The sequence below is a fragment of the Muscardinus avellanarius genome (assembly GCF_963383645.1).
Source record: "Muscardinus avellanarius genome assembly, chromosome: 9".
Lineage (NCBI taxonomy): Eukaryota > Metazoa > Chordata > Mammalia > Rodentia > Gliridae > Muscardinus > Muscardinus avellanarius.
In genome coordinates this window covers 72,322,506-72,349,223 of record NC_137795.1, presented here as the reverse complement: position 1 = coordinate 72,349,223, position 26,718 = coordinate 72,322,506, and the positions used below count along the sequence as shown (strand labels likewise).

At 33.7% G+C, this 26,718-nt stretch overlaps 1 protein-coding gene across 1 annotated transcript in view; it reads right to left on the bottom strand.

Annotated features, from left to right (window-relative positions):
• Window positions 1-4,540: 4,540 nt before the first annotated feature.
• PHF14 (PHD finger protein 14) overlaps window positions 4,541-26,718 on the bottom strand; it is a gene marked incomplete at both ends in the record, with an annotated part of 210,215 nt that continues 188,037 nt past the window's right edge. Inside the window, one exon of the mRNA XM_080701123.1 lies at window positions 4,541-4,615. Within this exon, the coding sequence (XP_080557249.1) occupies window positions 4,541-4,615 (75 nt within the window). The remainder of the gene's footprint in view (window positions 4,616-26,718) is intronic.

Here is a 26,718-nt window from a genome sequence, read left to right as displayed (position 1 = left end):
ATGAATTTCCAAACATGCTGAGTGAAGGAAGATGAATGCAAAAGATCTATATAACATTATTCCATCTGTTTGAAATATCAGAACAGGTCAAACAGTTGGCAGACCAGTGGCTATCACAAAAGTGTGTAGCTGCAAAATTGCAAGAAAGAAGTATTTGGAGTAATGGAAATGCTCTGTCTTGGTTGGACTGGAAATTATATGGATATATTCATTTTCATCATTCATTAAACTTCATTTAACCTGGCATGGTGGCACATACTTGTAATCCCCGCGCTTGGGAGGCTGAGACAGGAGGATCGCGCAGGTTCAAAGCCAGTCTCAGTTGGTTTAAGAGACCCTGTTTCCAAATAAAATATAAAATAGGGAGTGTAGCCCGGAGGTAGAAGACCTCTGGGTTCCATCCCCAGTACCACCAAACAAACAAACAAACAAACAAACAAAACAAAACGAAACAAAAAACTTCATCAAATGGGTGCAATTTATTTTGCATAATTTGTACTCCAGTAACATTGATATAATAATACCCGTTAGTAGTATCTGCTATGTTGTTCAAAGTAAAATCATGGGACTCCTTATTCAAAAATTATCAAGAAGTACAAGACAGTAACAGCAGAGAAAACATGTCGGTTGTTGAATTCTCAGTGACACAACAGTGTGTGGCTCATAGCTGGTGCCAGCGAGGTTTTGTGGAATGGATTTAAGAACTTGGGCATCCTACTGCCCAGCACTTTCCATCTGACACTAGTGCAGTATAACATCCTTTCCTGCTTCTTTGGTTTGTTCCTGAGGAAAGAATTATAATCCTGAATATAATTTTTTAAAATGCTATTCCTAAGTATAATAGAGAAAAATTAATGAAAAGCTGTTTTATTTTAAAATTTTTAGAAGACATGAAGATATACAATTCAATAGCTAATATGAAGAGATTACAATCTGTTTCATAAAGTATGAAGGAATTCTTCTCCAGGCATTCTACATGGTTAGTTCCAGACTGACTTATGAGTGGCAGCATTACTTACACCTACTATGGGCCAAGAAAAGAGCCACATAAAAGAGATAGGAGATGAACAAAACAGGTACATTTAATTATATAGTAGTTTCTCTTCTTCAGAAATCAATTTATAAGATCATACCCCAACTATTAAGCTCTGTAAGGACTCTCCCTAAATATATACTTATACTGCCCCAGACATTTCAGTGGGACTTGCTCTAGGGCTCCTTACCATGGCTCAGAATTGGTATATTGAAAGTACCTGGATGTTTTGTTTCTTCATTTTTTATTGGTGTATTGTAGTAACACATCTTAATGGAGTACAAGATTGCAGACACATACATGCACATATCACTCATTTAGCCCTGGGTTTTACCTGAAAGTGTTATAGACTAAATGCATCCCTCCTCCCTCACTCCTGCCCAGATTCATATACTGAAGCAGGAACCCCTAATGTGGCTGTGTTTGGAGTAAGAAAATAATACGGTTAAATGAGGTCAGAGGGTGGGGCCCCAATTCATTGGGATTAGTGTCCCTACAAAAGGATACCAGAGAGCTCTCACGCTGATGCCCTATCTTTTTGTGTGTGTTCATGAAGGAAAGACCATGTCAGATATCTGCAAACCAGGTAGGAGCCCTGCTGGAAACTGGGCTCGGCTGAACCTTGATTTGGAATTTCAGGCTTCCACAACTGTGAGAAAATAAATGTGTTTTAAGCCACACAGCCCTAGGTGTTTTGCCTTGGTGGCCTGAGTTAATATGTAATGCATTTTATATAATATAAAAATATAAAATATGCATAATTTGATTCACATAAGGTGATTAGCTTACTGACAATTACATAATTACTTATAGCATTATAAAATATACATGTATGTACATATAGCATGAAGATTTGGACTTTTGAGTTATTCATACACAATTTTTTTCTAAAAAAATTTTCAGGTGATTCTTAATGTCCTAAAAAAGGAATGTTTTGGAAAAGTTTTTTAAAAAGGAAAACTTAAAGGATTTTAAGCTGGTTGTGGTAGTCACACCTATAATTCTCTTTTCTCTTTTTTTTTAATTTTATTTTTTAGCCAGGCGTGGTGGCACATGCTTGTAATCCCCGCGTTTGGGAGGCTGAGACAGGAGGATCGTGCAGGTTCGAAGCCAGCCATGCTGGCTTAAGAGACCCTGTTTCCAAATAAAAATATAAAAAATAGGTCTTGCAGTGTAGCACAGAGGTAGAAGGGTTTCCAGGAATCCCAACACCACCCCACCAAAATTATTTTTATGTGGAACATATTGAAAACTGGCCACACCTATAATTCTAATACTTGGAAGGCTGATACAGGAGGGTCACAGGTTCAGGCCTGAGTAACTTAGTGAGACTCTTTCAAAACGAAAAATAAAAAAGGGCTGGAGATGTAGCCTAGAGGTAGAGTGCCCTTGGGTTCAACCCCATTACCACCACATAAAGATTAAATAAGTAAATAAATATCTTTGAATGGTTAATCACTTATGAATAGTTCTAGTCCTAGCAGCATGGCTGTCACTGTACCTACCTCACTAAACAGCTTACTTTAGAAATCATGCATCGAGAGAGATGATCAGACACTAATAACTGAGTAAACAGACAAAAATAGGACCAACGATTTCTTGAAAATCATTTGAGAAGCAATAGGTGCTTTTGTATTTATAAGCAGGGCTTTATGTTTTGGGCAGATAGAATGGTAGTTATAATGGTTTCACTTATTTCACTTAGAACAGTCTTCAAAATGAATTAAAATATAGCTAAGAAGAGAAACAATTGAAGAAAAGTAAGTTGATGATGAATAAGACGTAAGAAAGACTGCATATTGAGGGAAGATAGAACAAAAGAGGAATGGTTAGCAATAGGTACTATAAATGACTAAATTATATTCTGGGGTATTATTGCTTCCTTTCAAAAGTGACACAACTGATTTAATGCCAATCTGTGGGAGGTGGGTATATTCAAATAGATTGACGTGGAAAAGAATGTCTAATTTTTCCATGTGCCTATTGCAAAGGCTCTCTGTGGACTCTGAACTGCCTTCCTAGCCTTTACTTTGGCAAAGTCCTTGCTCCAATATTCACTGAGAGTCTGTTTCTATGGGCTGTAGTTGCTTCCCTGACCTCCACAGCTCGATTATTAGAGGCTGTCCTTTAACAGACTTCCTGTTTTACCTACTTGCAGTTTTTCCCCATCTCACAGCTGCCAGTGTGTCCTACTGTCACACATTAACTGAACTTGTCAGATGCATGTGATAAAAATATGGCTTCAGGGCAAATATACTGATTCCATTCTCACAGAGAGGAAGCTGTACCCTGGCATTCTTTTATAAGCCTCCCAAAGTTCTGTCTCTCATTTTAAGAAATTCTGCCTTATATAATCAAACAGACATCTGCCAAAAACATGTGGCTCTGTAAATAGCAAGTAGATTCATAGCTCCTGCTGTAGTTGGCAAATGACAGCTCGGAAATTAGAACCAGAGAGAATAAAATGGTTGTTTATTGAGAACAGTAATAAAGATCAGAGGAGTCTTGGACAATTCTTAAGCCAAAGAAGCAAATATGGAAACTGTTCTTAAAATGTATGGAAAAAGTTTACAGGGGCCTGCACATAGTAGGTCCTTATTAAATATTTCATAAATTAAAAATCACAGCACTACCTGTGCTGTAGAGAATGTTAAATTACCATTTTTTCATCTTTCCCTGCAATTCTAGAATATCACATGATATAGAAATTGATGAAATGAGAAAATGGTATTTTATCCTGTGGCACTGGTTGGTTTTAAGTGTTTCCATGTGCAAACATATCCTGTTCATTTTTTAACTATGCTGTTTTTTAAAATATTGATAACTGTAATTCAGATAATGCTCTTGAAGACAACAGAAACTACAAAGAAAAAAATACTCTCAAAGTTTTCTTTTAAGTCATCTAGATGTATTAACACCTTGGTTACAGAAAAAAGAAAAGCCCGTCTCTGTTCTCTACAATGTTAGTTAAAAAAATTTCCTTTTTTTTTTTTTTGTGCAGTACCGGGGATGGAACCCATGGGCATTCTACCTCCGAGCTACACCCCCAGCCCTATTTTTTTATTCTTTATTTTGAAACAGGGTCTCACTAAATTGTGTAGGGCGTAAGTAGCTGAGGCTGGCCATGAACCCAGATCCTCCTGTCTTAGCCTCCCAAATGCTGGGATTACAAGAGTGCACTACCACGCCTGGCTTAAATTTTCCTTTTTAAAAACATTCCAGAGCAGGGGATATAGCTCAGTGGTAAAGCATTTGTCTAGCATGTGCAAGGCACTCGGTTCAGTCCTAGCACTGCCAAGACAACAACAATAAACAAAAATTACAAAGGTCCAGCTTTTAAATCAAAGTCAAATTTCTCTGACACATACAAATTTCAAATACAAGCTCCTAGTTCAATGACTTTATTGAGAACACTTTGTAAATTAATTTTACAACAACATTTTAGAAATTAGAAATTTTATCTGCTACTACATAAGATGTGAACTTCAAAATAATACAGAAAACCCTTTATTTCTTTGGATTTTTCTGTTCCATGCTGAGCTCCTGAGATATATTTTTTCTTTCAACTTCATTTTCATCTTCCTGTGAAATAAATTTTACAAGATATTAAAATTATGAACTTAAGGCATTTTCAACAATACTAAATATATCTTAACTGTATTTTATGTGTAGGATTATGAACTATCATGATTCCAGGAATCCTAAGGAAAAGATTATGAAAACACAAAGGGCACAAAGATTATGTAACATTTATATATTTACAATTCATGCTGTTTTATAATACACATTGGCTAAAATTTCCATGATATTTATTTAAAGTCAACCAGTTTTATCAATGCTCTAAGAATCACTTTTCAAAACACCTGCTACTGAAAAGTGTTCTTTTGTAGGGAGTGAACCAGTTATTTTTACTTTCCTCTTTGATAAAAAGCAATAAATTTAACTTGTAAGACACTTTATGTGCCCCAGCATGGCATTTTGGTCCCATCTAGCATACTTTCTTGACAGGTCTGTCAATTTTCCAATTACTTGTACCACCATATGTTATCTGAAGATCAGTCAGGTCTAAAATAGAAAACATAGGCATGTCAGGCTGTAGAATGCTTACAATCTTCTAGAGTTTCGATTCTAAGTGGTGGCCTCATAATTCACATCAGGTTCCTGTAGAACATGGTGAATAAATGAAGTAACATCATAATGTCGGCTACCATGTGTTTAATATTAAATGGTGACCTTCAACACATAAATGAGTCAGAGAAAATATTTCATCTTACAACTTGTAACCTATCTTATTATACACGTTCCTCTAACAATACACAAGCACAAAGCAGTTTTGCTTTCCTATTACTTCTGATTTTATCACATAAGATCTTTCATTTCTATTAACTGAAATAAAAGGCTCTGTCTCTTTACTGAGTTAATTAAAGCACAGCATCAATTTCTTAAGTATCTCTAGATAATATTAACAATATCTGTATTATCAAATATATCAACCTACATCTCTGTATCTTCTTAGTGAACTGACTATATGGATGAATGCAAATAGAGGCATGTGTATTTGTTTTCTCTGAAAACCCAAAGCTCTTCCATATAGTAATTATAATTATTACCAACCAATCTGAATCATTATAAATATGTGAGACACCAGAGATAGAGTTCTGAATATCATTTGGCAATGTAGCTTTGTATATTTTTCTAAGCTTAAAAGCCACTGTATGTCATTTAATATTTCCTCCAGTTTATCTCTAAAGAGTAGATAGTTCATTATGTTCAAATGATTACTGAAGATTCATTAGTGAATAGGTGGTGTCCACTTTTAGACAAAAGTTTCTAGAAATTACATTTCTAGTCATATTTTGTTAAAAATGAAGCTTTAAAATTTCCATTCTTTTTCAGGTGGGATACTGTCAGAGGGCTAAATCTTCAGGTAATGGTGACAAGACATTTTTGTTAGGTTGCACTGAATTTGTCAAAATGTTTCTTAAATCAGCATTTCATCTTCTATATCTAATATTGCCATCATCCAGTAGGGCACACTTAGTATAAAGTTGGAGTCTAATTAATGTTCTTTGGAATATATGAAAAAGTGAGATAAAAAGTGAATATGATGTTTGCCTAAATAAGCAATTTGGAAAAGCATAGCACTGCTCCTTATCCAATAGTCACATTTCCACTGCAGAGAGAAATGAACAAAAATGTTTGAAGTAACATGTGCCAATAGTCATTATCAAGTTCATATTGGTTAATTTGTAATAAACAAATGGAGGCTTTATCACATGGAAAGTCTGCTAAGTTTGTACACCAATATGATTTCCTAATTTAAGAAGCTTTACCTACTTTTCTCTAGCAACCTTCAATACCACCCTAACTCAAAATGTAAAATATGTAAGAAATGTAAAGGCTCAATAATAAATCTGAGGACTAGGAAGTATCTACATGGTTTTCCCCCTACTTAACTATGAATACAAACTATACGACTACATTGTTATATAGAATAAAAAATAATCAACTTCTATTAATTTGGATATGGTTTAATATATGGATAAGATATATGGAGATATACTAGTAAATTAACATTCTTAATATAATGTCAATCTTTTTGTGCTTGAAATTTTCTTAGTATATGTTACAAATTCATCATTGCCTCCTATGTAAGAGAGGTACATAACTGTTTCACATCTTTCAATAAGTTGAGGACTTGTCTTAAAATATTTGGCATTTTAGCTGGGCATGATTTTAGCTGGTACATGCTTATAATCCCAGCATTTGGGAAGCTGAGACAGCAGGATTGCGATTCAAGGATAGCCTCAGCTACTTACGTCCTTTAAACTCAGTGAGACCCTGTTTCAAAATAAAGAATAAAATAGGGCTGGGGGGGTGGCTAGCTAGGAGTAGAATGCCCCTGGGTTCCATCCCCAGTACCACAAAAAATACAAAAAAAAATGGTTTTTTAACACTTAAAAAAATTACTTGCATTAAGTAGTAAGGGCCATCTGTTTCTGCCTTTATACAAAGATTGCTATGACCTAAATGTAAAAAAGGAAAATGTACAGAGGAGGAAAAAGCAATCAACTCTAAGTGCTACAGTAAGACACTAAAACTGCTATGGTATAACATCAAAAATAATAGATTTTATGATAATAAAAGCATAAGAATTAGATCCAGTGAAGCACCAAAAATACTTTAATTTTGGAAGTATACTAATTTGTATATTTAGTATTGCAGGTAGTCTTTATAAGATCTTTAAATGCAGTTTAAGATTGACAAAATCATTAAAGTGGTGCAGGCAGCAATTCAACTATCATTGACAAATGACTACAAACAAAACTGCAGAGAAACCAAAGCTCTTCTTTACAACAGATCTTAAAGGCCAGCAAAAATTTCTTCTGATAGATGGCAGGATTTTTCACTATTTGCTGAGACAAGACATCTGTTTGTTTCCCAAAGAAAGAAGACCCTTGCTACACGGATCATTTTCTTAGTGACAGCCCTGACAAGTTTGACATTTGTTTCACAAAGTGTTCTGAAACAACCAGCAAGAACACATGCCCTTTGAGGTTACTGGAAGGCAGGGAGGTTTACCTCTTAATGTTTAAGCTTGTTAATTCAGACTCCAGAAAACATGCTCATTGTAGGGACCCTGCAGATCTGCTAGTTATATGTAGAATGCCAAGATTATCCACTCATGTAACAACATCTGTGATACCAAATAACTAAATGTGGTCTTAACCCTCGCACTTTTTACATGAACAGAATTGCAGTGAGGAGAGTGGTAATTTCTAGGTGCACGTGAAACATGTAATAATGGTCTAATGCTCCAGGTGGCAGCATGAGACTAAAAGAGTTATTCTAAAAGTGAAGTAAAAATACTGACATGTTTATCTAAACTAAATCAACTATACTACTAAATAAAACTTGCAAGATTTGGTTTAAATGTCATTCAGTTTATCCCATCAATTTGGGATTAAGGAATCTGTTTTTCATTATTTATAAATATTAGTACATTCTTACAATATTTCTTACTCAAGCACAGTCTTAAATACTGTTAAAAGTTATATTCTTAAAATATTTCAAAGAATTGATGACAAAAATCTATTTATCCATCTTTTCCTTTCTTGTAAAAGGAAACCATCTCTAAGCAATGGTCAATTATTTTAGAACCTGGAATTTCATTAGTTTGTGATTATAAACAATCATGTTTATCTTGTAGACTGCCATGTTTTAAGGGATTTCTTTTAAAGGTAGGATTATACAGAGGGACAACATTTCTCCTTATTCCTTTGTATCTTTAAAGATGGCTCTAGAGGCACCTTCATAGTTAAGAAAACTGACAAATACCTTTTTAGGCAAGTGATCACCAGGAATACACATTACCATAACCTCCTGGATATGTGCTCTAACCAGAGCACAGCACTTCTCCTCTGGAGCATCCTTTCCTATGAGGCAGAACCTCAATCTAATCATGAGAAAACTTTTGACTAAATACCACAAAATCATCAAAATGCAGTGCCCTAAAGGTCACGAATGACAAAACTGTCTCAAACTGGAGGCAACTAAGGGGTCATTCTGACTGAAATGCAGTGTGGAATCCCATCCATTAGAAGAACATTAATGGGAGAATGTGAATATGGTCTAAAGTAGTTAACAGAATCATCCTGATGTTAAATTCCTGGTTCTAGTATTTGTTCAATCACTGTATAAAATAATAACACTACAGAAAACTGGATGAAGGGCAAATGGGAATTCTCTGTACTATTTATTTGCAACTTTTTGTTAGGTTTAAAACACTTCAAAATAAAAACACTAAAAAACAGGAAAAAATGGCTAACTAGTCAAAGTTTTCTAAATTCAAAAAAAAGTAATTTGAATGTATGGGCAAAGATTTTACAAAGAAAAAAAAATTAAAGGTACTTGCAGCCCCTACATTGAAACATACAGCTAAAATAGTTTGCTTTTCATTTTTCTATGCAATTTTTTCGACATAAAATTTCTTTCCAGCCAGGCGTGGTGGCACACGCTTGTAATCCCTGCGCTTGGGAGGTGGAGGCAGGAGGATTGCGCAGGTTCAAAGCCAGCCTTGCTGGCTTAAGAGACCCTGTTTCCAAATTAAAAAAATATAAAATAGGCCTGGGAGTATAGCCCAGAGGTAGAAGGGTTCCATCCTCAGTACCCCCCCCCCCACAAATTCTTTCCTAAGTACCTAAATAAATGTTCGTAAGAATGTTTTTGATCTGTATTTTATTGTCTAGGCTTTTTTGTATGTTTTGACTTTTCCACTGAAAGCATTGGTTACTTTCACAACAGGAAAACATGTTTATCAAGTTCCTTTGTAATCTGATCATTTGAACTACTTCCAGGAATAAGTAAAGCTAATGAGGATCTATGTTTGTAAAGAGGATGATGACAAGTATCAAGCCTGCAATCCATGGTGAAAATACACGGTATTGCAAGAGTAAAATGAGGAAAGAATGTGCAGATAAGCACTAGCTTAAAATGTTTCTACTTTCTTAAAATATTTTCCTAACAGTTTAAATAGTCCATTGCCTAATCAGAGAAGGAAGTTATTGATATTGATCTCAAATTAAGTCAAAATTACCTACATGCTTTAACAACCATCCTTTCTAAAATGTAATTATGTATATAGCATTTAAGGAAAAATACTTAGATACAATATGTTCTTAAATGTTTGTATGGAGGAACAAGTGTAAAAAACAATATATTGTTTCAATCTGTGATTCCAAACGACCTTTTTAAAATTCATTTGAAACATATCAGATATAAATTTTAACAGTATTTAAGACTATGCTTTAGTAAGAAAATATGCTAGTGCTGCACAATGAAAAAAATTATCTTAACTGGAAAAATACTGATGATAATGAAAACGTTTTAGGCAAAATGAGCAGACTGCATGCTTCAGACTAAAATTAATTAGAGTTTTTAACGTTTTACAATTCCACCATAATTCTTTCAATGGTGCATTTACTTTATAGTAATAAACACTTGGATCATTAAGTAAAGTGCAAAATGTGTGTGATATGCTACATTTAACAACCTTTGGCCTCTTTTCCTGTACTACTGCATTCAGTTTTCCGATGCATTGAATAAGCAATTGGATACCACAATTAAATTTCCTGACTTTGCATATTTGAGATTCTTATTTCCTTTAATACAAAAGGCAATTAATCTACTATTTTACAACTGAATTCCAAATTTAGTGGGCCATGATAGATATTGGAATGAACTTACAAGAAATGCTTAATTAAATTTACTGTAAAGTGTATGAATTTTTTATGATGTAAGTTGCATATTTAATTAAAAATTCTAGGGCTATATTATAAAATCAAAGTAACTTGGGGCATTCTTAGTAAACCCAGCTCAAATACAAATGTCACTAAGTAGAGTGAAATTGTTTTTTAAATTTTCCCTTTTTTTTTCTTTTAATGAGTAATTCAAACAAGATAGAATCCTTTAATAGCAAACAAGGCAGGAAAAGGGCAGTAATACATTTCTAGCTTCATATATGAGAATTCATTAATATCTATTTTTGTTGAGCAATCACTTCTCCACCATGTGATTCTGGGGCCTATCTAGTGGAGTAAATTTGCTTTTCTAAGCTTTTAGATCCTGTTACCATTGTCTTCTTTATAGTATCTCTTGGTAGCAAGGGAATGGAACAGTTAAAAATAAAACTTTGGGTTTCTCATGTATGGTTTGGGATCTAGAAGGAACCTACCTGATGAGGGGCCCAACCACTTAAGAAGGACATATTTAAACTAAATGAAATGAAAATCAGTGAATGGAAGCTGAGTGGAACTGTGAGGGTAGACTCTTAAGGAGCATAAACCAAAATTCTTTAAGTTTATGTCTTCCCATAGATATAAAAAACCCTGAACTTTAATAATGTAAATTTTTTTTGGTACTGGGGCTTGAACTTAGGAGCATTCTCAGCCCTATTTTTATTCTTTATTTTGAAACAGGGTATTGCTAAGTTGCAGAAGGCCTCACAAGTTGCTGATGCTGGCCGCAAACCTACAATCCTCTTGTATCAGCCACCCAAGTACTGGGATTACAAGCATGTGCCACCATGTAGTTTCTTCTTCTGGGTGATGAGTTCTTGTAAAATTATATCTGATAACCCCTGTGGAACTTGAAGACAGAGAATTCTGTCTCTAATAGACTCCTTGCTTGCTTGCTTGCTTTCTCCCTCCCTCCTTCCCTTTTCATTTAGTTCTGGGAATTGAACTCAGGGGCTTTTTACCTCTGAGTTATATGCTCAGCCCTATTTTTTTTTTTTTTGTATGTAGTAAATGTTTATTCAGAATTCTTTTTAATGAAAAAGTAAACATCAGGCTACTCAAAGTTACATATGTGTTCATTTTTCGAAGAAAAAAATATTCTACTGCTTTTTAAATTGGGAAATAACTAGTGTGATGACATTTCCCATCCATTTACCCCCAAATAGTGTGAACTAACTTGTCCATTGATGTGGCAATTTTCATCATCTGGAATCAATTCCCAGTGATACCTTCCTTATGATGCCATATAAAACTCTACAGTAAGTCCCCCAAAAAACATGAGAATGAGAAATATCTTCCTCTATCTCAGAATAAGATTATTTACTATGGTCCCAATCTGTTTCCAGCAAAAAAAAAAAAAAAAAAAAAAAAGTAACAGTTAATGAACAATATTGCCCAGCCCTGTTTTTTTTTTATTTTTGAAATAAAAATAAAAAATAAGTTTTTTTTTGAATCTGTGATTCTCCGGTCTCAGCCACCACGCCCAGGTTCTAGTAAACATCCAATATCTGGAAATAGGATTGGAAGTGTATACTAGAAATTTAACATTGGTAACTTTCTTTCCTTTATAACACTCTTGGTTTGGTTTAAAATATATTATCTGTTTTTGAAGTTTTTAGATTGAGAAGTAGGTATTCAGTCAGCACTGATTATAGAAAATAAATACACAAAGCAAAAACCCAAATGCTCCTTAAATTTCTTAATGGGAGTCATGGTTTGGATCTGTAATGTCTCCTGAGGCTCATGTGATGAAGACGTGGTCCTCAAAGCAGCCAAGTTGGGGGTGGGGGACTTTGGGGAAGCGACTGGATCCTGAGGGCTCTGAATTCACCAGTGGAGTAATCCAGAGATGGATTCAAAGATGACGATGACACTGGTGGAAACTGTAGTAGTGCCTAGCTGGAGGAAGTGTGTCCCTGGAGCAGCCCTGGCCCCTCTGCTTCCTGGCTGCCATGAACCAAGCAGCTTGCCACCACCACGCCCTTCTGCAATGTTCCAATTCATCTCAGGTCCAAAAGCCAGAGGGAAGACTCTGAAACCAGGAGCCAAAATAAATCTTCCCTCCTTTAAGTGGATTATGTCAATATTTTGGTCACAGTGATGAAATGCTGACTGACAAAATGGGCCAACATCAATATATTTTCAAATGAGAATAGTACATGTTCAATATATATTAACTAAAATTTACAGTACATTATAAAATGATATTTAGTGAAGTTCTTAAAAATATTTTAAATTATCTTCTATTTACAGAGATATGTGCATTGTTTAGTATGACTAGGAATTACTTATTGTTATATATTCATTATGCAAATTGGACAATACTTATTTGTAGCATATGTACTTGCCAAAATTTGTTTATTAATATAAGTAATAACCATGATACTGGAATTGGCCATTAGGAAAGCAGTACCTGTTTAAATAGGAAGTGAAAATATTTTATTTATACTTCACTGAAAAATGAGGATTTTAATGGAACACAAATTTTAATGGATTAATCTAAATAACTACATGCTTGCTTTATGTATTAGTCAGATCTTGATTTTACTTTTCAACCAAAACTAACTTCTTTCTATACTGCCATTAGAAAAAATCATATCCTGAGTTTAATCTGCTGTACCAAAGGAAAAAAGAAAAAGAAAAATCATATACTCCTTGGGACATTTTAACAAATGCAACAATAAAAAATAAAGTACTGGAAATACAATTTTATATTTTCTTTGCTCGGTCTTGATGGTCTACATAAAGAGTAGTTATAGCTACTCTTAGCTAACACTGTCATATAAACAAAATTTATATAAATGCTAATAGAATAATTTTACTGATACTTTAAATAGAAGATATTTAAAAAGTGAAAAGATAAAACGAATATTATTTATGTTGTAACTTAAACTGTATTTTACCTCATAGTACAATACTCAGTTTTATTTCTTAGGTTTAATAATATTTATTTGTTGGTTTGCTTTTATTTATTATTTATTATTAATTAATGTATTTATTATGGTAACAGAAATTGGACCCAGTGTACCTCTATCACTGAGCTACATCCCCACCCTTATTTCTATTTTTCAGACAGGGTTTTATTGAGGCTGGGCTTGAAATTGCTTTCCTTCTGCCTTGAACTCTGTGGTAACTGGGACTACAGGCATGTGCTGAGTTTCACAACTTTTCTATGTTTACCCAAGTTGTTAACCTAAGGCAAATATGGGAAAAGTTATTTATCACAACACTTTATACTATTTTTATAACTACTTTTACAACTTAAAGTTATCTTAACATGAAAAGTAAGAGCAAACAACAGTGACATATGTTAGCTGATTTAGAAATAAGTATATTTTGGCTTTAAATACCACAAAGTTACTTGCCAAAATAATATACCGAGGTAATCATATTTATGAATAATAGGGTTTCAACATTTCCGTAATAGGGATAGCTCATTACAAATTCCACAGTATAAATCAGTATTTACTGCCTGATCGTAAAATTATACCATTATTTAGCAATGGTAAATAATGGGTGATGTTTCACCAGTAAAATTCATTTGTTACTTTTTTAATTCTTGTGATTTAAGAACCATTAGAACATTATTTAACTGTAATATGACAAAATGTGACATGAATGGTTTTTATAAATTGCAGTTTCTTTGTAAAGCCAATAATCTTATTCATATTGGTATTTTATTTTAGTAATTTTAGTCAGGTGTTTTAGAATTATATTGGACTATTATCTAGAGAAATACAAATACTTTTAATTAACAAATTTCCCCACAGAACATCATTTGATCTGGAACTGACTTAAACTAGTATAAAATGTATGTTTTTGTCATTCTGAACCTCACTATGATGCAAGGTGTAAGACATAGCAAAAAGGGATAAGATGTTCTACTGCCTAGAGAATTTCATGCTCCAATGTGATAGGCATGCAAATAATTTTCATGTAAATGAAGAAAGTATATGAAAGTAAATAAGGTATATAAACATAATACAGACAATTGAACTGTAATGTATGAGTTTGTTTTTTAAATATGAATTATGATATGCAAGTAGTAAACACTTCATATCCAAAGATCAGTATCATGAATCTTAAAATTATCTCAATATAACTTAAACTACTCTTTTATTAAGATGAACTTAACACAAAAACTACAGCTTTCAGAAATAAACTTATTAGAAAGTGAATTTTTAAAACTTTATGCCTAAGTGAACAGATTAAGTTGTCTCAAGTATCCTATTTCAAATTGAATGCTATTTTCCCCAGCGTGAACTCATTAATCTTCATTGTTTTACTGGGAATTAATAGCTCATTAGATGTTCATGTAATACATCTCCTATGGCACATTAATTTTCATAAATTAAAAAAGTGGATTTTGCTTAAAGAAAAATTAAAAATAGTATTATAGAAAATTCACACACATAAATTCCAATAGTGGCATTTTGTAATTAGTGTACAAAATAACAGCCATATTTGAATTTATGAATAATTTTAGTTACTATTTTATTTTTTTAAAAAGGTTAAAAATATTAAACTATTTGTATTAAACTCTTGCCATAATAAAAGCTACTATTAACATGTACTTAAATGATTCATTAAATCAGGCCTTTTGGCAAGTCTCAAATCATTTTAAAAATTTGCTTAAAAATGCACTCCTAACCAGGCATGGTGGCGCACGCTTGCAATCCCGCATTCGGGAGGCTGAGATCAGAGGATAGCGGTTCACGGACAGCCTCAGCTAGTTAGTGAGGCCCTCCACAACTTAGTGAACCCCTTTTTCAAAATAAGGAATAAAAAATAGGGCAGGTAGTGTAGCTTGGAGGTCAAATGCCCCTGGGTTCCATCCCAGATGTGTGTGCGTGAGCGCATGCGTGTGCACACACACACACACACACACACACACACACACAGCACTCATTTAACCAATGGTTTCTATAACCAACTAATAATTATATAAAGTATTCTCCAACATTTCAAAATCTAGGCTAGGCTATCATATTAGGAAAATATTATTTTACACAATGACATTTTAAAATATCCTACTTGAAAAAAGATATCCAACAACCTATATAAGCCATCTATCAATTCCTCTTTGATTCCTCCCTGTCTTATGGAGCTAATAATCTCTGGCCAAAAAAATTGATTACTTGAGTACATAAAACATGTAGGTAAGGTCAATCCTCTTCAGAAAGTGCTTCTTAAGCTGAATAATTATTGTTGATAATAAATGAAGGCCAATTTCAATAAATAAATAATGCCTCAATTGCAGCATAAGCCACACCATGAGCAGTTTTGATTGGTGCTCCTCCAAGGGTTGCTCTGTAGTCTATACCAAGTTGTTACTGTAGATTACTGTAAACAAATGCTTTTTTTCTCTCTGAATGAAATAACTATCTTAATGGTTCAACTGAAATGAAAACAATCCTGGTAACCTAGGTAAAGTCAATATATGTAGATAATAAATAATGATTAGGTATCGAAATTTACAACATGTAGTTTACTGAATTGATTTAAAACACTTTTCGACATTTAATTGCTTAAAAGAAAACACATTACACTATTATAGATAAAAAGTGCTCTTGAATTTTTAGAAGCATTAATATTAGAATTAAAAGAGAAAATAAAAGCAATTTATTTTACCTTCTGGAAGTAAGGTTTGAATATTGTTTCTTTTACATATAAATAAATATACATACACATACCCAAATGGACAATATTTTAAATTGAAGTTGTCTATATAAACATGCAAAAAATATAGTTATTATTTATGTAAAATTAGCAAGTATTGAATACTATAAATAGTCCAAGTGTATTAGTTTCTTTCAAATGTGTTTGACTATCATTATCATGTAGGTGCAACTGGATATATGAAATGTTTCTGGATAATTACAGAAACCTACAGGGAGCTTCTGAGAAAAGATTTTTCATTTAAAAAAAAAACACAAGAAGGAATCACATTTATTAGCTTGTGCCTGAATATTATCATGCAAGGACAGAATTCTTAGAGCTCCCTAAGCCATCTTGTGATAGTTTGTGGAGGAAAGATGATGGTTAAAAGGCAACACATTGACAATGTCAGAAGATAAAGAAGCATCTTCAACTAATTAAAGCTATCACTAGGTAATGGCATCAATTTTCGTTGTGCAATCTTTTTAAGAGATCATATTCATACTAAGAAATGCAGTATTAAAAGCTGAATCTTCTGTTAAAGAATCCTTAACAATACAACACTGGTATGTTTCTTAAATTTCTTTAGCTACCTGAGTTTCCTCTTATCTTTTTTTTTAAGGTTTTAAGGTGTATGTGTGTATGTGTATGTGTGTATGTGTGTGTGTGTGTGTGTGTGTGTGTGTGTTTTACTAGGGATTGAACCTAGGAGCCTTTTACATATGAGCTACACCCCCAGCTGTATTTTACTTTTTATTTTGAAAAAGGGTCTCACTAAGTTGCAGAGGGCCTCACTAAGTAGCTAATGCTGGCTATGAACTTGTGGTCCTTCTGTCTCAGCCTCTTAAGTATTGGGATTTTAAGTGTGAGATTACAAATGTGTGCCACCATGCCTGGATAGTTTAGTTTTCATTTGTAAATATTTTTATTTTAAACACAATGACCTTACATATTTATGGGGTACAGTGTGATACTTAATTTCAATACAGTATGTACATACAATATGTAATATAATATGTAATGATCAGATCAGGCCAAATGGCATATCCACTATTCAAACACTTGTCATTTGCATTAATTGTGTTGGAACACTGAAAATCCTTTCTGTAGGGTGTTCTGAAATATAAAATTATTTTCAACCATAAAAACTTCTGCTGTCCTTGGATAACCTTATGTGGACATGACTCTAAATGACTGCAAATGACATCCATTTTTGAAGATTCTCCAATTTACATCTTCAGCTGTGATGGCTACATCAAGTTTTAAACTATACCCAACTGCTACTTGATGTTTCCACTGAACTCTTATTAGGGAATCTCAAATATAACCATGTCCAAAGGCAAACTCTTAATTCTCCTTCCTCAAATATCCAACTCTTCCCCACAAAAATCCCCTATCTTCCTTGGTCTATAACACCCAATTGTTCAAACAGGAATTCTAGAGATTGTTCCTTAATACCTTTCTTTCTCTTATATCCAAAGCTAACTCCTGTTCTCCTTATCACTGAGGGTTTCTAAAGTCTGTCTAGTTAGTATCTACCATCTCCACTGTAATTATCTTGGTTCAAGCTATTATGTCTTGAACTAAGATATGCTTATTGATTACTCAACATCTTTTTTCTTTTTGTGGTACTGGGGGTGGAACCCAGAGGCTTTCGACCTCTGGGCTATACTCCCAGACCTTTTTTTTATATTTTATTTGGAAACAGGGTCTCACTAAGTTGCTGAAAGCCTCACTAAGTAGCTGAGGCTGGCTTCGAACCCGTGCGATCCTCATGTCTCAGCCTCCCAAGTGCAGGGATTACAAGCGTGCGCCACCACACCCAGCACTCAAGATCTTCTAATCAGCTTTTGCTGCCAATTTATATTTGTAAGCATGTTCTTCTAAAGGAGGTATCAGTCTTCCTAAGACAAATCATATCACAACTCATCCTTGTTTAAAACTCAACAGCGCTGCACTTAGAGTAAAATCCACGAGCAATTCAAATTGCCATGTCCTAGAAAGTAGTACTACATCATCATCAGGACCCTCCTACCTTCTGGCCTCATCTTGTATAGTTCTGCAACTTGCTCATGGGCACCAAATATGTTTGTCTTCCCTCTGCTTGTTGAACAAACTGCATTAGCTCCCCCCCCCGATTTTAAATAGTTTTTATCATGTATGTTTCGGTTAATAAAAAATTATCTGGCATTGTGTCCAATATTGGCCCTTCTTCCACCAACCAGACTGTTTTCCATAACTGTCATAATAAAATTATCATTTACTTACAAGTTTATATATTTTATGTTTCTTTTGCTAAAGTGTAAGCTTTATGACAAAAGATTTCCTTGGTCTTGTTTAACATAGGATCCTCAGGTATTAGTATGATACTTATTATATGATAGGCTCTCAATGAGTATTTCCTGATACTCATGTGTATTCTCTTTTGCATAAAATCATGTGAATCAAATAAATAATTTTGACTTTTTATATGTTTGCTAAAATACCAAATATTTACATGCATTGTCTGTAATCCTTATAAAAACCAGGGAAGGTATTATTATTTCCATTTGCCTTTAAGGAAATGAGGATTGGTGATACTGTTTACATTAAAGAATTGCCCTTTGTCATGCATCTAAAGTCAACGCTGAGGTTTAAATGCAGCTGTCTGACTGCAAATATTCTCTTTTCAGTATACCATGTGTAGAATTAGGATTGCTCATGATCGATGAATTTTAAAAGTTTCACCCACTTTTTAAAAATAACTGAATTTTCATGCAGTGGATACTGACCACATTAATTATACAGTCACTCAAAAGTGAGCCCTCAGGTTACCTTGCAGAATGAATCAAAAAGCAATCTTCAAATCCAAAATGATTTGAAAATTCTAAATACGATTTATGAAAACTCTGATGAATATACCAACTGTCTTTGTAGCTTCTCCAAGTACAACAGTCCCCTCTTACCTGCAAGGGATACATTTCAATACCATAGTAGATGGCTAAAACCAGGAATAATACTGAACCCTATATATACTGTTTTTTCCATATCTACATACTACTATAAAGTTAAACTTATAAACTAGGTACAGTAATATTAACAATAATAACCAACAACAATAAAGTAAAACATTATACAATACACTACAAGTTCTTCTAAAATGTGTCATAGTATGGTACTCCCCTTCTCGTGGTGAGGAGAGACAACCCAATGGGCCTTCATGAGGAGATGGTGAGGTGAATGGTGCAGTTGCTGTCACAGGGATGCTTTGTGAGGCACTGTGGGGCTGTGAGAGCGACTAGAGATCTGAAAACCAAGAGAGCTAGCTGTCAATTAACTAATGGACCAGGAGTAAGTATGGTGTATGTGCACTGGATAAAGGGGTGATTTATGTCCTAGGAAAGATGGAGTAAGATGGAGTAAGATTTCATCTGATTCTTAAGACAGTAGGTAATTTAAAACTTATGAATTGTTTATTTGTAGAATTTTTCATTTAATATTTTTAAAACTCAACTAAGTAAAAACAAAAAAAGTGAAACTGAGATTGAGAGAGAACTATAATATCCTAACAATACTTGGGATTTGTTGTGCTTTATTTCCTAAATTTCATGAGGATAGAGATAAAGGAGAGAGAGAGAGAAAAAAAAAAAAGGTGTCCTGGAAAAATGCTGCTAGGATCAACTTCTGAGCAATATAACATCGTGTCATGATCTTGGGATGATGGCTCCTGAGTCCTAAAATAAGCTTAGATAAAGAGGATTTACTATCAAGGTCCATAGCTTCCTCGATTCTTTGACAGCTACTAACACAAAAGTTTATTTTCCAAAGAAGAAAAAATAGCTTTTTTGTAAGAAGAATCCTAAGTCCTTACAAAGCCAGGTCCATGCAGGGGTCTTGAGAATGTCAAGAGTTCAAACTTAAGGGTGTTAAAGGAAAACCCAGTATACCATTAAATTGATAAAAAACTCTGATGCATTGCTATAGTTTATAAAATTATATATAAAAGAGAAAACATACATGTCAGTGATTTCAGAGTGACACTATGTGGCTATACTGTTCAATAAAAATGCATTAAAATTTTAAATGTACAATTTTTATAATACTAATGTTCAAGCTCATCAAGTGCTGTGTGCACATATGTCCCTTTCACTCTGAACTTCATTATCATGTGATACAATGTACCAAAAAGGGTATATCAAAAAAAGATTAAAACAAAGAAAACTGACATTTATAACTCTCCATTCCATGGGAAGATTTTTGTCTAAGATTTTATCTTACTTTTCTCATTTTTAAATTGACTTAATATCTTTTTTATTATCAAAGGCAGAAAATACATGGAGTGTGGCTCTTTTACCCTAATTTTCTTTTAAAACAGAAAATATAGTATATTTCAATTGTTTATAGGTTTTAAATTTACATCACTGTTTGAAATGTCTGTTGCCATAATACATTTCTGATTAAAGTAACCATACATCTGAGCAGTAACAAGTATTTGGGATGGATATTTTTTGTGTCCTATGAATGCAGGCAGCCTGAAACATTGTTAGTATTCAGTATATAAATGGATCCACCTCAGAAATCATTTGTGTTATATGTTTCACACACACCACAGGTAGCACAATATGTATTTAGTAACAGGTTGATTTTTGTAAAGTTATATAGAAAACTTATTTACATACTTGTTTTTAAGCTCAAAAACTGGCATCACACCCTAGAAACATGCCAGTCAAAATCAAAGTAACACTAGATATCTTCATTGCAATTTTGTCTAGTTTTGGAGATAGTCAACACACAGAGGAAAAAAAAAAGAAAATACAACAACAACAACAACAACAACAAGAAATATAAAAGTTCTAAAAGAAGTGAGGTCTGGTAACCCATAGTGTAGTCCTAGGACTTGGGAGGCTGAGACAAGAGGATCACCGATTCAAGGCCAACTGTAGCAATTTAATGAAGAAGAAGAAAAAAAAAAGACAAGAAAAAAAAAACTCAGTGAATCACTCAGCAATTTAATGAGACCCTGTTTCAAAATAAAAAATAAAATAGCTGGGCGTGGTGGTGCACTCTCGTAATCCCCGTGTTTGGGAGGCGGAGACAGGAGGATCATGCAGGTTCGAAACCAGCCTCACTGGCTTAAGAGACCCTGTTTCCACATAAAATATAAAATAGGCCTAGAGTGTAGCCCAGAGGTAGAAGGGTTCCATCCCCAGTACTACAAATAAATAAATAAATAAATAAATAAATAAATAAATAAATAAGGACTAGGGGCAGAGCTCAGAGGTTGAATGCCCCTGAGTTCAACCCCTTTATACCATACACAGAGAAAAAGAGTTGTAAAAGAAGAGTTAGATCTCTTCCAATTTGTTGTATACCTCAGAAATTTCAAGAAAAATGACTGAAACAGTGTCAAACAATAAGCCAATTCAGTGAGAACTTCTACTGGCAAATTGAGGAAAATCAATGATGAACAATAAAACTATGGATGATTGAAAATAATAATTAAATTCTATATCTGTATTATTTTAATTCTCTCCCTTAATTTCAAGTCAGATTAAAAGAGGAATAATGCTATTATATCTATTTCTAGAAGAGTAAATCGATGTATTAAATCAGAATTTTAAATTCAAATGATAAATTTAATGCCAAGATAAATTATAACAAATTTTAACAGATTTCTCTTCTAGATTACACTTTTCTAAATGAGATTTTAGAGCTAGGAGGTATCTTATATAAAGATCACCTGATCTATTCTTTTTCCTCTGCAGATAGAGAAGTCATTCCCAGATTCTGACTTCCCCAGAGTCTGGTAGCTATTTCATGGTTGAGATATAATCAGAATTATCATATCCAAATCATAGTCTAGAACTGTACCGTTAGTCAATACTGATCACAATGAATCATATTATTTTAAATCAAGTAGTGGCAAAAAGAACATGTACAGTCAGGCGTGGTGGTACAGGCCTGTAATTCCAGTACTTGGAAAGCTGAGACATGAGGATCACAGGTTCCAGCCTCAGCATCTTAATGAGACCCTATCAACTGAGACCCTATTTTGAAATTAAAACAAAAAAGGGATAGGGGTAGATCAGAGGTAGAATATCCCTAGGTTCAATCCCTGGTACCATAAAGAAAAGTAATGTATCTTATAACTGAACTGATATTATATTGAAAAAGAATGGGATGCCTTTACCCAAATCATTAATGTGAGTGCAGCAGAAAAATGCATAGCTTTGGTGTCAGATAAACAAATCTATCTGAATCCTGATTTAGCACTTACTATTATTATGACCATGGAAAAGACACATGGCCTTTCTGTTTCAATTTCCTTATCTATAACATAAAAAACAAAAAGGAAAAACTCAACCTCAAAAAATGGGTTTGGGCTTAAACAATAACAGCACAAATATAAGTACATATGCAAATTATATTAGTAAAATGCTTATAACACAGTAGATATTCAAAATAGTGTTAGTTCATTATTATAAAAGTTTAAAATTTCCAAAAGTTGTGTTCCAAAGTTAAACTTATACACAAGATTGATAAAAGTAATTTTCTTTGTAACCAGAATAAAAATGATAATTTTTGCTTTCTATTCTAACCTATAATTTTATTGCTGTTATGCAAGTTATATGTTAAGAATCACTTAAACTTGTAATATGTAAACATTTTCTGTTTGTTTATAAATTACAAATATCTATTATGTGCCAGGTTGTTTAGAAGATGGGGAAACAGTGGTGAAAAGCAGCATTATCTTCATCTTTAGGAATCTTAAGTTCCAATGGGGAGAAGTAGGCAATAAATGTAACTGCCAAATTTCATATTTTGATATAGTGGGAAAAAAAGAGGATGAAGCAGCCGGGCGTGGTGGCGCACACTTGTAATCCCTGCACTTGGGAGGCTGAGACAGGAGGATCACACAGGTTTGAAGCCAGCCTCAGCTACTTAGTGAGGCTCTCAGTAACTTAGTGAGACCCTGTTTCCAAAAATAGGTCTGGGAGTATAGACCAGAGATATAAAGCCTCTGGGTTCACCCCCAGTACCACAAAAAAAAAAAAAAAAAAAAAAAAAGAATGAAGCAACAGAAACTGTGCCAACACATTTTCTTAGGTAAGGTAGTCAGGGAAGCCCGTCTGTGAAAGAGGTAACATTTAGGTTGAGACCCGAATGATTTGAAGGAGTCAGTCATATACTAACTCAAGAGAAAAGAATGTCTAGGCATAGGGAACAAGGGTTAAGGAATTCAAGTAGAACTGAGCTCAACATGTATGAGCATCAAAAGGTCAGCGGTGACTGTACCTTCTAATACTGGTATTTCAAGAAACCACTGGAGGGTTCAAGAATGTAAGTCATATAATTTGATCTTAAGTTTTATTTTTGTTGCAATTTGGAGAAAGAAGGGTAGAGGGTAGGTAAGAATACATATATAAAAATAAAGGAGGCTGTTATAAAATATCCCCCTGAATTCTTCTATTAAGCTATGCAGCCACATTTGGAGGTGGGACATGGGGAAAGGTGGGCTCCTGGGGGCATAGCCAGCAACCTTCCTTGGGCTGATTGATGCAGCCTCCTCTCTTTCCTGCAGCTGTGAACTGACAACAAACTCTTACTCTCTCTTTCTGTTCCCTGCCATAATGCTCCTAAGTCCTGCAGCCACAGCTCCTGCTCAGGAGCCTGCCTAGGGTGGACAGAAAACTCCAGAACGGTGAGCGAATAAATCCTTTCTTTATGTTTGCGTGCTGGTGGTGAGAATGCTGATTAATAAGCAGGCTAATATTATAGATGAGGGTAATTGTGGTCTGAAGTTCTAGAAGTAGTAAGATTGGAGGAAGTATGACACACTTTGGAATTAGGCCAGACAGAGAGACAAGGGGAATAAACCAAGGAAATAAATTAGAAATGATTCCTCTGCTTTTGGTTCCCCAAATGATGGAAATGAGTTGGGAAAGACTACACGAGGCATAAATTATTTATAAGGAAGGAACAAGAGAAACAAGGAATTCTGTTTTGGCAACATTAAGTTTGAGCTGTTCTTTAGTTATCCAATGGGAATGTCAGGCAAACATTTGAATATAAAATTTATACTTCAGGGGAATAGTTCAGGGATGGTATTAAATATTTAGAAGTCCACAATATATAGATATTATAAGACTATACAATCATCCAGAGATATAAATACTGAGGGTTCCCAAGGAACTTACCCTGGAAACAGAACTGGAGCACGGATGGAGGATTTAGCCAAGAAGAATGAGAAGAAACTGCCAGTTATGAAGAAAGAAAATCAAGAATGCATATAGGTCAGAGAAGCCAAGAAAATAAAAAATCTCAAGAAAGAAGGAATGGTCAATGCTGTGCAATGATATTGACATAAAAAGTGTGATTCAGACAAAGGCATAAATACTGAGTTTGATGAGAGAAGGACATCATAAGTGATATTAACAAGAGCCGTTTCAGTAGCGTGACAGGAACCAAAGCTGGTTGAAATAGTTTTAAAGAGGGATTGGAACTGTCTTTTACAGTTCACCCTTACTTTTTAATTTCAGAAACATGAGTGTAATAATTGAAGCCATAACAGCTACCTTTGAATTATAATGGAAAAGACTAAAAGTAAAACCACTCCTGATAGCCTGGAGCTGCTTACAATAATACCTCTAAACTTTCTGCTAGATATTATGTTTTATTCCTCATATTTAATCAAACTTTTCTTGAGCATAAAAACATACAAAACAACATAAGATAACAAATAAATACTCTATCCTGGTCTTGCAGTTTTCAGAGCTGCGAGTGTATCAACTATATTTACTGGATTCTGGGTTTCTAAGTCCTAATTATGCTGTTAATGACCATACAGAGCAGAATATATGCATGAAGGAAAATCTTTTACACATAACAGAGTTCTATGAATACTTTAAAAAAGTATGCACATGCATATACACTTTTATAAATACATATATACTTTTATCTGTAATCAGAGTCAGAGAGACGAATCCAAATTGTTTTCACAAATTCAATTTAGAGTTCTGAGAAATATTTCTATGACTGTAATCAGAAGTATATAATACTTTATACTCTCTTTTATTTCTTACAAACATTGCCATTTTTAGAGAGAAAAAAAATAAAGACAAGCAAATGGAGGTCTTGAATATAGACTGCTATGTAGAAAAATTCCTATAATATAGAAATGGGGTGATAGTAGAAGGGATGCAGACAAGGTTACAGTTTCTGAAGGAACAGGAGATATAATATTTGATTTCAAACTACTATTTTGTAATATATAAATAAATACTCTATTTTAGGAATTCTCACATTTTGACTGCAAAGCACTAGATACTATGTCATAAAACAGACTGCCATAAACCTAGATTTTTCAATAAAACATTTTAATATAATGCAATTAATTTAGTATAATTAATAGTTTATGATAAAAACAGGTTCAATGCATTCAAGAGTTTATGTCATTGTTTTAAAAACTAATTTGAATATGAAATATGCTATCACATTTTCCTTAGTTAACTATTTTGTAATACTAATTCAACAAGTTTAAAATATAACATATAATGCACACAATAGAAGTAAAAGAAAAAATAAAGGGCTTAGTGTTCTATAATATTAATTTACTGTTTTAATTAAATGGAATTGTAATAATATTTTATACATCTATAATGCATGTTATTTTTTATTTTCTTTTGTATATTTCTTTATAATATAAAACACAGTTGTAATTATAAAAAATAGTTGGATAAAATTAAGTATTTTAATACATATTGGCATTAAAAAATTGCAAAGAAACTGCTAATTGCTTCAAGCAACTGTAATGTTAAAACTGAAAAATTTCTTTCATAAATTAAAAAACCAAATCAGAAACTTTATATTATCATAAAAAATTGGAAATGTTCACATTTTTTTCTGCTACTGCTAGTGAACTGACTGACTAATCAACAACTTTGGAGATTTGTTAATTTATAGTCAACTTAATTTATAGCAGCAACAATGAGCAATAATAGATTTTTCCAACTGAATTTTTCAGATATGAACATTATATGTAAACAAGAATTGTTTCTTCCTATACACTCTCTGAAATGACCAGTAGAATTTAAAAAACAAGAGAAAAAAAAGAGCAAGCAATGTGGATATACATCTGCAATATTATTGGAATCAAGGGAAGGCTCCTATCATATTTTAAAAATATCAAGACCATAAGCTGGGAATATCAAATTAGGCTGATTATTTTAATAGTGCCATGGGTTCTTCTTCCATAGCGTTTATGTCCATACATATTTGACAGCTATCAACAGTCTGGAGGGTGGCCTGGTAGAAATACTATTATATTCCTAGCCATTACCACTGGGCCTTTTACTTGTAAGATACTCAGGAAATAATTGCTAATAAAGGCAAGAAGAAAAGCTAAAAACAAAACACATACAAAAAAATACCCAATATGTAAACAGTGGATGTCTCAATCTGTTTTGTTTTACTACAACAGAACACCATGGTCTGGGCAATTTAAAAAGAAATTCTTTCTTAGTCTGGAGGCTGGAAGCCCATGATGAAGAAGCCCACACCTGGGCAGGGACTGGTATGGCATCCATGGCAGAAAGTACAAGGGCAAAAGAGTGCAAGAACGCAAAAAGTAGCCACACCTGCTTTTATAATAAGCCTACCTCATGAAGGTCCACTGTGTGATAACATTAATCCATTCATGATCTAATCCCCTCTTCTTAGGCCCTACTTCCCCAAACTGTGGCATTGGAGATA